Below are 14,647 nucleotides of genomic sequence, written 5' to 3'. Positions count from 1 at the left end.
CAAATACTATTTTCACATTCAAACAGTTTGAGACCCTAAAACATGGATATTAACTTTTACAATGAGTACAAAGGACACTTTCTTTTTTATCATCTTTAGAACTTTTACCTTATTATGTTTTGTATCCATTTTTTAAGATGTGCTAACATTTGACAATAAGAGTTATATTAGGGTCTAAGCTATTCTTTATTAAACACTAACCAACAATAACACCAGAAGCACCATAACAAAGCTAAGTACATAGTTTTTACCAAATATCTGTTCAACTATATTCCTATTACCTAGCACTGACATTTAAATGAATAAACAACAAAAGAACAGAATAAAAGAATAGGAAAAACCCATCAATATGTGGGTTTACTTAATGAAATTTAGTCCTCAGCAATTAAATACCCAGTCAGACTAAGATCAAAATTCCCCCAAAGCCTTCTGCTAACAGAAATAACTACAAATGAAAAGCATTATCATTCTCTGATAGAGATTTATATAAGTTAATTTTTTGTATTAAAAAATTACATTATAATGAAATGCAGAAAAAAAGTAGAAATGCAGGAAGAAGCATTTTTGCTTGTAAGAACCTAAAAGGGCATAAAATCTCTGTGAAAGAAGGGGTGGGTAACATCTGAACTGAGCTGATGAATCAAATTTTATAAGACAATCTAGCAGGACAGCAGTGTGTCAAAGAGAAAACAGAATAGGTATTCATTCAGGCATTCATCCACAACACACTGCTTATAATGTGTACATTCAAAAAGAAGGTTCTGATTAAGAATGATTTCTCCATAATTGATTTGCTCTTCTATCTTTATTGGCATTCACCTAATTTTGCTCATTTTGTTCAACTATTTAAATATTCCAACTAAAGTTGCACAAAGACATTTACTAAATGCCTACTAATGCAAAGCACTAGTCTAGGCAATGAGGATACATCAGTTAATCAAAACAAAATACTTTCCTATCAGAGTACTCTAAGCAGGTGTCTAAAAGACACAAAAGCAATGTGCTTAGAGAACACTAGTTATTTGACCTAGAATTCCAAGAATTTAAGAGAAGTTAATGCCTTTCAAAAATGTGGACAGGAAAGTGGGTAGGCAGTATATATGAGAGGGAAATAAATCCCTTATAAAATTCTAAGGTATTTTATTAGAAAAACCAACTGAGATAGTTCCGTATGAGCATTTTTGTCTATAACAAATACATCTCTCTAACTGCAGAACCTAGAATGCTATTACAAGAATTCAACATTCTGCTCATGCCTGTAATCCTAGCTACTCAAAAAGATGAGACTTAGGACCAGAATCTGAAGCTAGTCCAAGCATTAAAGTCTCATCTCCAATTAAGCAGCAAAAAAGCCAGAACTGGAGCTGTGGCTCAAGCATTAAAAGTGCTAGCCTTAAGTAAAAAACGCTCAGGGACAGCACCCAGGTAATAAGCTCAAGTCCCCAAACCAGGCACAGGCAAAGGAACACAGAGAGAGAGAGAGAGAGAGAGAGAGAGAGAGAGAGAGCGAGACAGAGACAGAGACAGAGACAGAGAGGAGGGAGAGAGACAGAGAGGAGGGAGAGAGACAGAGAGAGAATAGAGGGGGGAAGAGGGGGAAAGGGAGGGAGGGAGGGAGGGAGGGAGGGAGAGAGTGTTTAAGAGTTCTAACCCAGCTCTTTAACCAAGTAACTATGTGGAATATATAAAACAATTTTCTCAACTCCTTCCACTTTCCATCAGTGTTTTTACCTCTGTGAATCAAGATCTGGCTGTCAGAATAGGGAGATCAGAATTAGTAGAAAAATATTCTCTACTGAAATCGTTCTAGAACAATAGTCAAAGTACAGTTTTCATCATATTACCAGACTCATGGCATAACTTAAAAAAAAAAGAAAGGAACTTTGAAGATTACAAAAGAACACAGCCATTCTATCCTACAAGACCATAATAACCAGAAAAATAAATTCTACATTTTTATGTGGACCTGTTTAAATTATTTTAGTGATATTAATATTGGCACTGATACAAATATTCCTTGGATGTTGACCCTAATAACAAACAATGAACCTATGTGGTTATTTACACTACATACCAAATAATGTAACATGATAAAGAAAATTGGAACATTAAAAAATATAGAACCATATGTGTTGTACAGATGCTTTCCCAGGAGTGTTAGAAAATAATACATACATTTGGAAAATAAAGAATGTGAAGACAAGTGTATTTAGCCACTTGAGATTACAGGATTAGTCTGAATTTCTTCTATAAGATAAACTAAGAGGGCAAAAATAGGACTAAAATAAACAAATGTTAAGATATTCCTAACTCACTCTAAAAAGTCACAACATTTTTTGAAAACACAAAGCTACATATTAAAACTTGATAACTTTATTTTCTTTACAAATAAGTACTCAAATTTTATGAAAAATTCCTTGTACTTATGAATTAATCTTTCATAAAAGAAATACATTCAGTGCTAATTACCCAAAGTCTGGACAAGTTCCAAACTTTCAGAAAATGCTTGGATTCTGGAATTGGTAAGAAAAGAATGAAACTTACCACCTCTTCTACTAGGTCTTCAACAATAAGGCCTTGTTCATCAGTTCTGAGATTTGTAACCCACATCCATCCATCCTCCAATTCATTGTGAACAATGAACATATCTCCTTTTAAAAAACTGAAATAGCAAATAGGACATTATAATCTTCAATGTGTATAGATGAGTACTCAGATACTGTAACACAGGAAATACTTTGAGAAAAATCAAAGTATTAGAATTATGAAAAACTATCCTATTTCTGGTACTATCTATGACATAAAATCTAGAAAATTATCTATATTCTTTTATTTCAGTATTACTGCATTTTCCTTTGTAGATTAGATATAAAAGAAAAAAATACTCTATAGGTATATAAAAAGTTAATTCAGAAAAAGTTGAATAAGCATAGTTTTATTATGTAGGTGTTTATATCAATTAACCTTTCCCTTATAAACAAATGGTACAGCTTATTTGTTTTACACAGACACCTTTACCTAATGAATATAGCATTCTTTCCCTGAATTTGGTACTGAAGTGTGTTGTAAAAAAGGCATCATGCTTTCATTTTTATCAATTTCAGAGTCAGCGGTATAATAAATAACCTTGGGGTTTGTTGGATTTTTTTGCTTAAATTGCGTGAAAAATATCTCACTTCATACAAATATAGGTATGAAAGAGGTATGTATATTTATAGCTTTTTCAGATAGTAACAAGTATTATACTAAAATCTCCAAAAGTAACTTCTTGAAGGCTGTAATATAGTGCCAAAGAACTTCCACTAGTCTTTGTACTGCATCATTTTTCCAAGCATAATTCCTTAACACCAAGCTTTCATCATTCAGAATATAGTGATACACAAATTATTTACTAGCATCTTATACACCACAGATTTCATTAGAAAAGTCATTTGGGGGCTGGGGATATGGCCTAATAGCAAGAGAGCTTGCCTCATATACATGAGGCCCTGGGTTTGATTCCCCAGCACCACATATACAGAAAACGGCCAGAAGTGGTGCTGTGGCTCAAGTGGCAGAGTGCTAGCCTTGAGCAAAAAGGAAGCCAGGGACATTGCTCAGGCCCTGAGTCCAAGTCCCAGGACTGGCCAAAAAAAAAAAAAAAAGAAAAGTCATTATTTGAAGTCATATGTGAAGCTGTTGAACTATGATGGCCAATACAAGCTTTCTAAATTCTTTAATTGGTTAATTAAAGTCTCAGTTGATTTTCTTTAAAGTAGTAGTTTCATTTTATTAATTTTACAAATTAAGGTGCAAAATTCAAGTCCAAGTAACTATAGCTGACATTATCTCAAGCAAAAGTGGTATACACATAGGCAACAGCTAGTTTAGCTCGTAATTACTTTTCTTAATTTTTTTTTTTTTAGTTTAGCTTTTAACTTTTTCGAAAGACACAGGACTTTGTTACTCAGCAGAAGCTAAGTTTGTATTGGTACTCATGCTGTTGTTGAAATAACCAACTTGCCTCAGCTTTTTGGATGCTAAAATTACAGATAAGTATAACCATAAACAAAATGTTTTATTTTCTTCCCATTTATTATAGAAAATGCTGAAAGATCTGTAGTCAAAGGCTGAAACTTAATAAAATACTTTTGTTGCCTCATCAAAAATATTTCTAAGTCACCAGCAATTTTACTATGGCTTTTACACTACCATTAGGAAGTCAAAATGGGGAAAAGGGCGGGGGGGAGGCAAATAATGTCTTAACTGTGAAAATTTTGACCTCATGTATTGTGGTAATTTATTTTATGAATCAAATTGATTGGGCGACAGGGTGCCCATGTTAAATATTATTTCTTCTTTTTCTGTAAGGATGTTTCTGGATGAAATCAGAATTTGAATCAATAAACTACCATAAAATACGTTGTAGTCCTATCCAATCCACTGAGTGTCTGAACAGAAGAAAAAGAAGGCAGAATGGTTTCTCTCCCTTTCCTTCCCCTCTGTGATATGGAGCATTTCCTCTCATCTTTTGTCTTGAGACTGTCAGTTCCAGTGATTCCCATGGTTCTCAGGCCTTTGAACTTGGACTAAATTATACAAGCTTTCCTCAGTCTACAGCTTACAAATAACAGCACAGAATGTCTCATTCTCCGTAACTGTGGGAAGCAATGTCTCATAATAAATCCTAAAGAGCCCTGGCCAATATAGACCATTTGTATGAATCACAAGGATCACTGATTGACATTATACTGAACACACATCAGCAACTGCTGTCCTAAGTGATATCTGAGAATTACAAATTACCTAAAATTCCTAAATTGGTAGTTAACACTATTCTCATTTATTAAACATATCTCTTCCTTTCTCGCTTTTCTAGTCCCCCAAGTCAAATCACAAATGTTTGTCAAAAATAATAACTAATAGTAGAGCTTTGGGGCACACATCTACAATCCCAGGGATATGGAGGGTCTCAATTGGAAACTAGGCAAGATAAAAAGGTAGCAAGACCTCATTTCAATCAGTAAAAGTGGAGCACTGTGACACAAAAAGTCATCTGCCTCTGTAGCACAAATAGGTAGGGTTATGATCTGAGTCTGGCCCCAGATTAAAACTGTAAGATTCTAGCTAATAATTATAGCAAAAAAGGCTAGGGATATGTGACTCAAATAATAGAGCACCTATCTAGCGAGTATGAGACCCTGTGAGTTCAAACCCAATACCACCAAACAACTTAAAATGCATAGTCATTATTTAGAAGATAAATATATTAAAATAAAACTCTGAAGTTCAGATTACTGAATTTTTGTTTTCTTAATCATATTGTCTGGATGTTTTCCCTACATTTTTAAATGCTATTATTGCTTTCAAAGAGAAATTAATAATCAAATCTTCCTGAAGTACTTAAATTTTTAAAAATTTCTATTGGAAAATCAGGTATGTTCAGGGTGTTAAGGTTATAGACAAGGAAATCTGATCATCAATTTGAACAATGATGTATATAGAAATAAAGAAATAAAGCACCACATAAAATGTTCTGTAATATTTTTTAAATTTAAACTTATCTATCCATTATATTACACAGAAGCTTAATTATCAATTAAATATCATTTATACCTGAGGAATAAAAGTCATGGGTAATAATTTTTTAATATATAGATTATAAGACTGCCTTTCCATTGCCAAAGTTTACAATAAAGGTGTTATTTCTGTCATTTTCAAGTAGTCACCCTGAGCCAAATCATTAGCATAAACAGATAAGCCATCCCAGGAATATGGAACAACAGATCAAATATTAGAGGCACTGTTGAAAAGGTTGTTATAGGCTACTTCTGCAATTCCCCAACCATTATAACTACTACAAGAGCAATCATCTTTACCTACTAGGTCATTTATCAAGTGTCTATACAGAAGAAAAATACTATCAAATACCTTATTTCGTCAGTGTCCGGTACTTTTGTGTAAGGCAGAATGGCTCGAACACGCCTTCTATCTTCTACTGGCTAGAAATCATTTTTTAAAAAATTTTTTTAAAGCAGTTTTTGTTGCAAAGTCAAAATGAAGTATCTCTATACAAAGTTAAATCCAACCAAAAAAAAATCTAGATTACAAATAAACTCTACAGAATCATTCAAATTAACCTCTTTTAAAACTTCTATCCAAACCTTTGGAATGTTTGCTGATCTTCTGATGTTTTTACAGATATTCTTTTAAAAACATAATTATCTTTTAAAAAAAATTTTATTGGCCTACTGGGGCTTGAACTCAGGCATTGAGCTTGCTAGGCAGGTGCTCTACCACTTGAGCCATACCTCCAGGCCTGTTTTGCTACTTATTTTCAGGATAGGGTCTCAGAACTTTTCTGCCTCAAATGGCCTCAAACTGAGGTCCTTCCATTCTCAGCCTTCTAAGGAGCTTGAATTAGAGGTAATACACAATAACATACTATCATTTTTATTCAGATAATAAGAATGTTACTCAACATACTAATTAACATTCATTTGATGATGTGGAAGCATTTGTACTTCTGTAGTAATTTCACAATTAGCACTATGAAATCAGCATTTCTTACTCATCCAAAAATAATTTTATAATAATAATTCATTCAGAATTATTTTTAAATGCTGTAAACTACAAAATTACAGAGAATAATATATTTTATAAAAGAAGTTGTCAGTTTTGTTGACATAAACAATTAAAATTCAATAGGGTACTTGTTGAATTTTAATAAATATAAGAAAATAAGTAGGAAATAAAAACAATTACCAAAGTGAAATAATAGAATTTGGAAGCTATTTCATTAAAATTTTACTTGCCTCTGGAGGTGCAACTGGATAAAGTAATTTTTCTCCTTTAAGCAAACAAGAAACATGACTGTAATAACCTATTAGGTCTGAGAGTGAAGAAAACCGTCTTCCACCAATGTAGTAATCTCCACACATGGCAATAATTCTATGAGGACAAGAAAAAAAAAATAAGTGTAACAAAAATCTTCATAATCATTTTTATCTTGGGGTATGTAGATACCAGACGTAAAACTCAAGGCCTCATGCTCTTACTTAGCTTTTGTGTTCAGGACTGACACTATCACTTGATACAGACTTCTACTACTTCAGGCTTTTTGAGTTAACTGGGCTTAAGAGACTTCCAGATTTGTTTGCCTGGAATGGCTTCAAATAGCAATCTTCACATCTCAGCCTTCTATTTGGCAAGGATTACAGGCATGTGCTACCCATGGCCAATGTATAACCATTTTTCAAGTGCCCCATTAGTCCTAGGTCTTTGTACAGGACAAGAAGTCTACAAATGAGCTTGATCCTTACGTCCTTACTCAATTTCTAAAACAAAGTTTCATAAAGAAACTAAATTTGTCTGGGAATGTGGCCTAGTGTTAACAGTGCTTGCCTAGCATGCATGAAGCCCTGGGTTCGATTCCTCAGTACCACGTACACAGAAAAAGCTAGAAGTAGCACTGTGGCTCAAGTGGTAGAGTGCTATCATTGAGCACAAAGAAGCTCAGCGACAGCACCTAGACCCTGAGTTCAAGCCCCAGGATTGGCAAAAAAAAAAGAAGAAAGAACCTATGAATTTACAAATTTCATACATCTTTTATTTATCCTTGGGGGTTATTTTTCCATTTTAAAAATCACTTTGTTAGTATTTTCCTGTTGGCTGTTATTTCATTTTAAGTTATGTGCATTTGATACTTATAAACATTTTAAATATACTTTCAGAAACCTCTTGCTTCACTTATTAAGCAATTTTTCTGTTTATGTAATTATTCTAGTTTACTCTGACTAAAGTAGCTTATAGATCTCTTGCAATTTGCATAAAATACAATGATTTCATATAATACTGTTAAATATCTTATCAAATATTAAATTATATCATTAAATTGTATTACATAAAAGTATAATTTATATAAATGTTACATGTGTACCAGGTATTATAGTAAAGTATATATAGATAGATAGATATAATTCTAAAATCCAAGGTTCAAGAACATTTTATCAATTAACATTGAAAACTCTAGATGATGTTTTTCTTCCAATTCCTCCCATTAAAGAATAGAAGTCAATAATATGCATAAAATATATCTGTATATACAAATTTTGACATCACCACTTCAAAATCTACCCATCTGTTTCATTGAAAGGCATGTGAACATAGTTTCAGAATAGAGAATCAAAAGTGAACTGAAGGGCACAAATATTGAGAGTTAAAAACAACGTTTTCTGTATTTTCTGTTACCCAATAGTAGAAGTCTGAAACTTCTTGAAAGTTTCTTTGCAATTCTTTATACTTTAAAAGTGATATATATGTATGTTTGTGAATTAGCATAGTAAAGACCAACAGTCAAGTTTTTAAACAAGAAACTGAAACATTCAATAAATAACACTAACTCACTTCAACGATTAAATAATTTAAGTGAAATCAAATTTCCTTCTCTAGTATTTAAATGTCACTGTCATTAACTTTTGAGAAAGCAGAGATAGTTATAAACACAGAATCCAAACAGCTATACTAAGTAATCTTAGAACAAGAACACTTACCTGAAATGGCTGACAACATTTGTCTGGCTAAGAAATGAAAGTACAAAGGACCCCGGCCTCCGATCACTCTCTCTTATAAGGTAGCTACCAGACTTCCCTGCCTGCCTGAGGCGTTCTTCTGCTATAGTTCTATCAAGTTTTCCATGATACCACCTAGGGACAAAGAGATAAAAAGCTTAAAATAAAAGCAGCAACCATAAAGTTACTAGGCTGATTGAAACATACAAGAAGTTTTCAAGGTCTACATGTAATTTACACATTTATATCTGACTTTGAATCAAAATTTTAGCACACTTGTTTTTCACCCTCTTCTTAGTGTCTCTTACAATGTCCCTCCCTCTACTCTTTTTAATTAAGGAAGGTATAAGTAAGATGGACACATAGAAATAATTCATCTACAACTCTAGCCAACTTTTGACCAAAAAATAAACACATAAAACCAATAAGAAAATAAAACCTTTGACTCATTTTAATGTTCATACCCTGGAATAGGAAAATAAAACTAAAAGCCTAAAAGGCTGGTGTTCTTTGTTTCAACAAGGTATCCAGAGGATACAAAAATTCTCCAGAAATCATCCCCAATTTGTAGGACTCGAGGAATGACTCAAGTGTACAACACTGGTCTAGCAAGCAAAAGGTCCTCAGTTCAAACCGCAGTCCCACTTAAAAACAAGCAAGCAGCTAGGAGCGGGTGACTTACACCTGCAATCCTGGCTAATTAAGAAGCTGAGATCTAAGGATCAGGATTCCAAGTCAGCTTGGGCAGAAAATCCTGTGAGATTCTTACCTCCAATTAACTACCAAAAAACCTGGCCAGTGGAGCTGTAGCTCAAAATGGCTGAGCACTGGCCTTAAGCACAAAAGCTCAGGGAACAGTCCCTGGGCCTATGTCCTGAGTTCAAGCTCCACAACCAACAGCAACCAAAATAATTTTTTTAAAGGAAACTAATTTTTAAAATCGTAAGAAACAACCAAGGCATAAGAGTTATATAGATAAGCAATATAAAGAAATAAGAAAAACAATTCAAGATTGAGTAAGAGATTGAGCAAAGGGATAGAAAGAATAAACCAGTCAAAATTTTTAAATTAAAAACTTTCAATCAATGAGATTGTTTTAAAAAGCACATAAGCCTATAAAGACACAGTCAAGCAATCATATAACCAATTGTAGGAGTTCCAAAAAATGAAGAGATGAAAGCTTCCCAGAAGTTCAGAGATAGGGACAACCAAATCTAAGAACCTTAAATAACCCAACTAAATTGACTCAAACAGACCTGCATCTACATATAGGAGCCAAAACGTCAAAAACAAAAAAATCCTAAAAACAGCAAGAAAAAAATCAAGTCACATAAAAACAATAAAATTTCTCAGAAGTCACTAGAAGAAAATGGTAAGATATAATAAAAACATTTTCAGGAGAAAAAAAAAAACCTGCCAACTGTATCCTTCAAAACTGAAGAACAACTATACTTTGCCCAAGTTAGCAGCAACTGCTGAGCACCAGACTATTCCTGTAAAGAAGAGTTGGCAGACCCTACAGAAAAAAATAAAAGGATAACTACTATTTTCAAGTCACATGAAAACATGAGACTCATTAAACAGACAAGCAAAAGGCAAAGAAAAGAGAATTAAAGCATGGCAAATCAGAAAACTGCCAAATCACAAAAGTAATAAAAGAAGTGGAAAGCAATAAAAAACATACTGAGCAAGAGGAAAATCACTAACATAATTGCAGAAGTTGCTCATGGTTGTTAAGACCACAGATGGACAGACAGACCGACAGACAGATGGAGAGACGGATGGATGATATAGATTGAGTGAATAAAAAACTAGAGAACTATACAATGCCCACAAGTAATTCCCTTCATGGGTAAAGATATTCAATAATTCAATACACAAGATGTAACAAAAACAAATTAAAATGAATATAAGTAGCAATATTCATAAAACTTTTTTAAAAATACCATAAAAGAACAAAAGATGGGCTGGGAATATGGCCTAGTGGTAAAGTACTCGACTCCTACATATAAAGCCCTGGGTTCAATTCCTCAGTACAACATATATAGAAAAAAGCCAGAAGTGGCGCTGTGGCTCAAGTGGTAGAGTGCTAGCCCTAAGCAAAAAGAAGCCAGGGACAGTGCTCAGGCCCTGAGTTCAAGCCCCAGGACTGGCAAAAAACAAAAAGGACAAAAGATGTCAGTATATATTGATAAAAGGATCAGTTCAACAAGATGATATAGTAATTTTAAAATATATACAAAATGCAACACAGGATAGTTCCCCTTGCACAAAAATACATAAAGCATGTATCATTAAATCTTTGAGTTATTAAGGTAAGCCATGTGAATGCTTCAGTACTACATAACTGACCCCCAATAATAACCTTAACACTGAGGCTTAGGTGAGTATTCCTGGCTGCAAATATTTCAATTACTGTTTATATGACTTAAGAGAGAAAAACTAAACGTTTGTATCGAACTCATCCCTATGCAGTTTTGTTACTTACTGATTTTGGTCTTCATCATTTTACTAAAATAAACAATTACTGCTAGTAAGTTTGGTGACTAGAAAAATCAATGGACTTGAAGACTGTCTTAGGGACATTAAACAAGAAGTTTAACAAAATCATTACATAAGAAATACTCAAACTCACAATCAGAGATACAAAGTTTCCAAAATTCTAATTTTTGCATGAAAATTTGAATTTTGCTTGAAAGCACCAAACACTGTCCATGATTCCCTTGGTGATAGGTTCACTGAGTTTTGAAGAAAAATCTATCAGATTCTCAAGTCTGAATAACCAGCCTGTCCTTCAAAGTAAAATAATTTAGCCATAGAAATAAGTGGTAGATATGGTATAATGTGAACTTTCCATTTCAACACACAGACTACTACACAAACATACACTCAAGGACTGCCGGTAAATAAATAAAACTGTGTGGGGCTGTTTCTCGGTGTTCTGTTCCACTGGATTGAAGCTTTGTTTTTGGACCAGTACCATGTTATTTTCACTATGATGGCTCTGTCGCACAGTTTAAAGTCAGAATTCCTGGCTAGGAATTCTAGTATTCTATTGAATAAAAGTGAGGAGAACAGACACTCTTGCCTAATGCCTAATGTTTGATGAATGGCTTTTTTAGTATGGCATTTCTGCCATGAATAGCCTTTATAAGGTTATGTTCCTTCTAGTCCTAGTTTTTCAGCACTTTTATGATGAAAGGCTTGAATTTTGCTAGACTTTTTCTACATCTATTGAGATGACAGTGTGATTCTTAGACCTGTATTATATTTACTGATATGCCTATGTTAAACCATTATTGTATCCCTGGAAGGAAACCTACTTGTTCATGGAGTATGACCTTTATAGTGTGGTGATAGATTCAATTTCCAAGTATTATATTGAGAATTCTGTGTCTATGTTCACCAGGAAATTGGCCTATGATTTCTTTTTATTTTTTTTCATTTTTGAAGCATTTTTATCTAGTTCAGGTATTAAAAAGTAATACTGTCTTGGTAGAATAAAAGTTTAAAATAATAAATATTATTAGCAATAGAGGCATTTCATGAAGAAGTCACCAAAATTTAAGCTAATTTTAAATGTGCATTGCTCAATAATTCAATATAAAAACATGTAAAATATAAATGGAAGTATTGATAGAGTGATACTCAATCGATAGAGTTCCCTCAAAACAACTAAATGCACAATAATCGAAAACAATAGTTTTCTATTAGTTCTAATAGTTCTAATATCAATAATTGATAAAGGAAACAGAGCAAAAAAATAACAACAAGCAGCAGTGAACATGCCAGACATGACCAAGATTTACAAATATAACTGTTCTTTTAAAGACATCTGCACCCAATAGCAAAAGAATAAAACTCCATGAAATTATACAATAAAGTTCCATGAAATCATGGAACTTTCATCCCAAACTAACCATATAATGAATCCACCAAGCCTCAATTCAAAGGCCCAAACTCATTTTCTAGTCTCAATGGATTCTATTGGTTGTGCATTTTGCCATCCCCACTGCCCCACCAAAAGAAAAACTTTAAATGTTCCACACTAATACAGAAAATAAACCAATATACTTCTTAACTCTTAAAGCAAAAAATAAGAATAAAATGAGCAATAGGTCAGATAGCAATTTGTGACCTGCACCTGAAGCTTTTACGTGGAAAGAAGCCTATAGCATTAAATGCTTACACAAAGTAAGAATCAATTATTTATCTACCCCCTCAAAATTATTATTATTGTCAGTTGTGGGGCTTGAGAACTCAGGGCCTTGGCATTATCCCTGACCTCTTTTACTCAAGGCTGGCGCACTACCACTTTGTGCCACAACAGAACTCCTGAAATTGTTATTTTTATCTACCTCAAAAGTTATTAAAAGGGGCTGGGGATATAGCCTAGTGGCAAGAGTGCCTGCCTCGGATACACGAGGCCCTAGGTTCGATTCCCCAGCACCACATATACAGAAAACGGCCAGAAGCGGCGCTGTGGCTCAAGTGGCAGAGTGCTAGCCTTGAGCGGGAAGAAGCCAGGGACAGTGCTCAGGCCCTGAGTCCAAGGCCCAGGACTGGCCAAAAAAAAAAAAAAAAAAAAAAAAAAGTTATTAAAAGAAAGAAGAGTTAATGACTGGAAAGTCAGAGACAAAATAGTGGTTAAAAAATTGGGAATTAGTTCAATGAAAATCAAAAGTATAGCATAAAACCAGGTGAACAGTCAGACGCTGTTTTTTAGGAAGATTAATAAAAATGAAAGATTCTGGGGCATGGGCAAAAGAAAAAAATACCACAGTTTCAGTAATGAGAAAAGAGTATCCTACAGGCCTCTAAGAATAATTATGCTATTATGATATATGAGCTATATGTCCCACTGCAAGAAAGCCAATAGCAAATATATGTAAATAACACATACACAAGGCAAAGAAAATACCTAAAAATCACTCAAGTGTATGTGCACATATGCGTGCACATGCACACACACACATACAGAGCTATCTTTTATGACAATTATAAACTGAAAATGATGGGCTTTTTAGTTTATGAAAACTGGTAACCTGAATATGCCTATCCTTTTGTTCAGACTTATACTGATTTCTGCTTTTTCTCTATACAATGAGTTTTTTTATATATATCTTAGATACTTTCAGTTTTGTACCTTTTCCTTTCTACTTCATTTTTGTGGTTATGAAGAGCAAATGCTCTTAATAGATTTTTCTGATATAGGTGATGCTTTTCTTTGGCTATGTTTGAGAAATCTCTACCTGCTAAGAATATGAATATAATTAGCTGCTTTGTCCTAAAAGTTTTATTGCTTTTACTTTTACATGTAGCAGATATATAAAACTGATTTTTGTTTACAGTACAAGAGGTCAAGATTCACTTAAAAAATAGGCAGCCAGGTGACCTAGTTTCATAAACGAAAAAGTCCATTATTGTCAATTTATGATTATCATAAGATAGAAATGTGTTTATATATATATATATATATATATGCACATGTGAGTTACAGGTATTTTCTGTTGACTTACTTGTATATGTGTTATTTACAGATATCTGCTATTCACTTTCTTACAATGGGATATGTTGTATATATATCAAAATTGCATAATTAACTCCTCTGTACAGGCTTGTAGGATATTCCTTTCTCATTACTGAAATTGATCAGTTGTGATATTTCTCTTCATTTTCCCTAACCCAGAATCTATCTTTTTTTTTTTTTTTTTGGCCAGTCCTGGGGCTTGGACTCAGAGCCTGAGCACTGTCCCTAGCTTCTTTTTGCTCAAGGCTAGCACTCTGCCACTTGAGCCACAGCGCCACTTCTGGCCATTTTCTGTATATGTGGTGCTGGGGAATCGAACCCAGGGCCTCATGTATATGAGGCAGGCACTCTTGCCACTAGGCCATATTCCCAGCCCCAGAATCTATCATTTTTATTAATCTTTCTAACAACATCTGATCTTTTATTTGTTTGTATTCTATTTTTAACTTTAGGAAAGTTTATCCCAATTAGACGTAAACACGAAAAGATAGGTATTATTCTTCAGAGGAGGAAAAAAAAAATCAATTAAAACTACACAGGCTATCTGGGCCCCAGCCTGTAATTCTAG

The 14,647-nt window shown here is 33.7% G+C and overlaps 1 protein-coding gene across 1 annotated transcript in view; it reads right to left on the bottom strand.

Moving 5' to 3' along the window:
• The window catches only part of Rasa1 (RAS p21 protein activator 1), a 68,289-nt gene that overhangs the window by 40,226 nt on the left and 13,416 nt on the right, over positions 1 to 14,647 (bottom strand). The window contains exons 2-5 of the mRNA XM_048331562.1: positions 8,532 to 8,684; positions 6,795 to 6,930; positions 5,911 to 5,981; positions 2,545 to 2,662 (exon numbers count right to left, since the gene is read on the bottom strand). Coding sequence (XP_048187519.1) covers positions 2,545 to 2,662; positions 5,911 to 5,981; positions 6,795 to 6,930; positions 8,532 to 8,684 — 478 coding nt within the window. The remainder of the gene's footprint in view (positions 1 to 2,544; positions 2,663 to 5,910; positions 5,982 to 6,794; positions 6,931 to 8,531; positions 8,685 to 14,647) is intronic.

The sequence above is a fragment of the Perognathus longimembris genome, chromosome 22, assembly GCF_023159225.1.
Source record: "Perognathus longimembris pacificus isolate PPM17 chromosome 22, ASM2315922v1, whole genome shotgun sequence".
Lineage (NCBI taxonomy): Eukaryota > Metazoa > Chordata > Mammalia > Rodentia > Heteromyidae > Perognathus > Perognathus longimembris.
The sequence above is the reverse complement of the archived record's forward strand: the minus strand, read 5'-3'. Positions and strand labels throughout refer to the sequence as shown.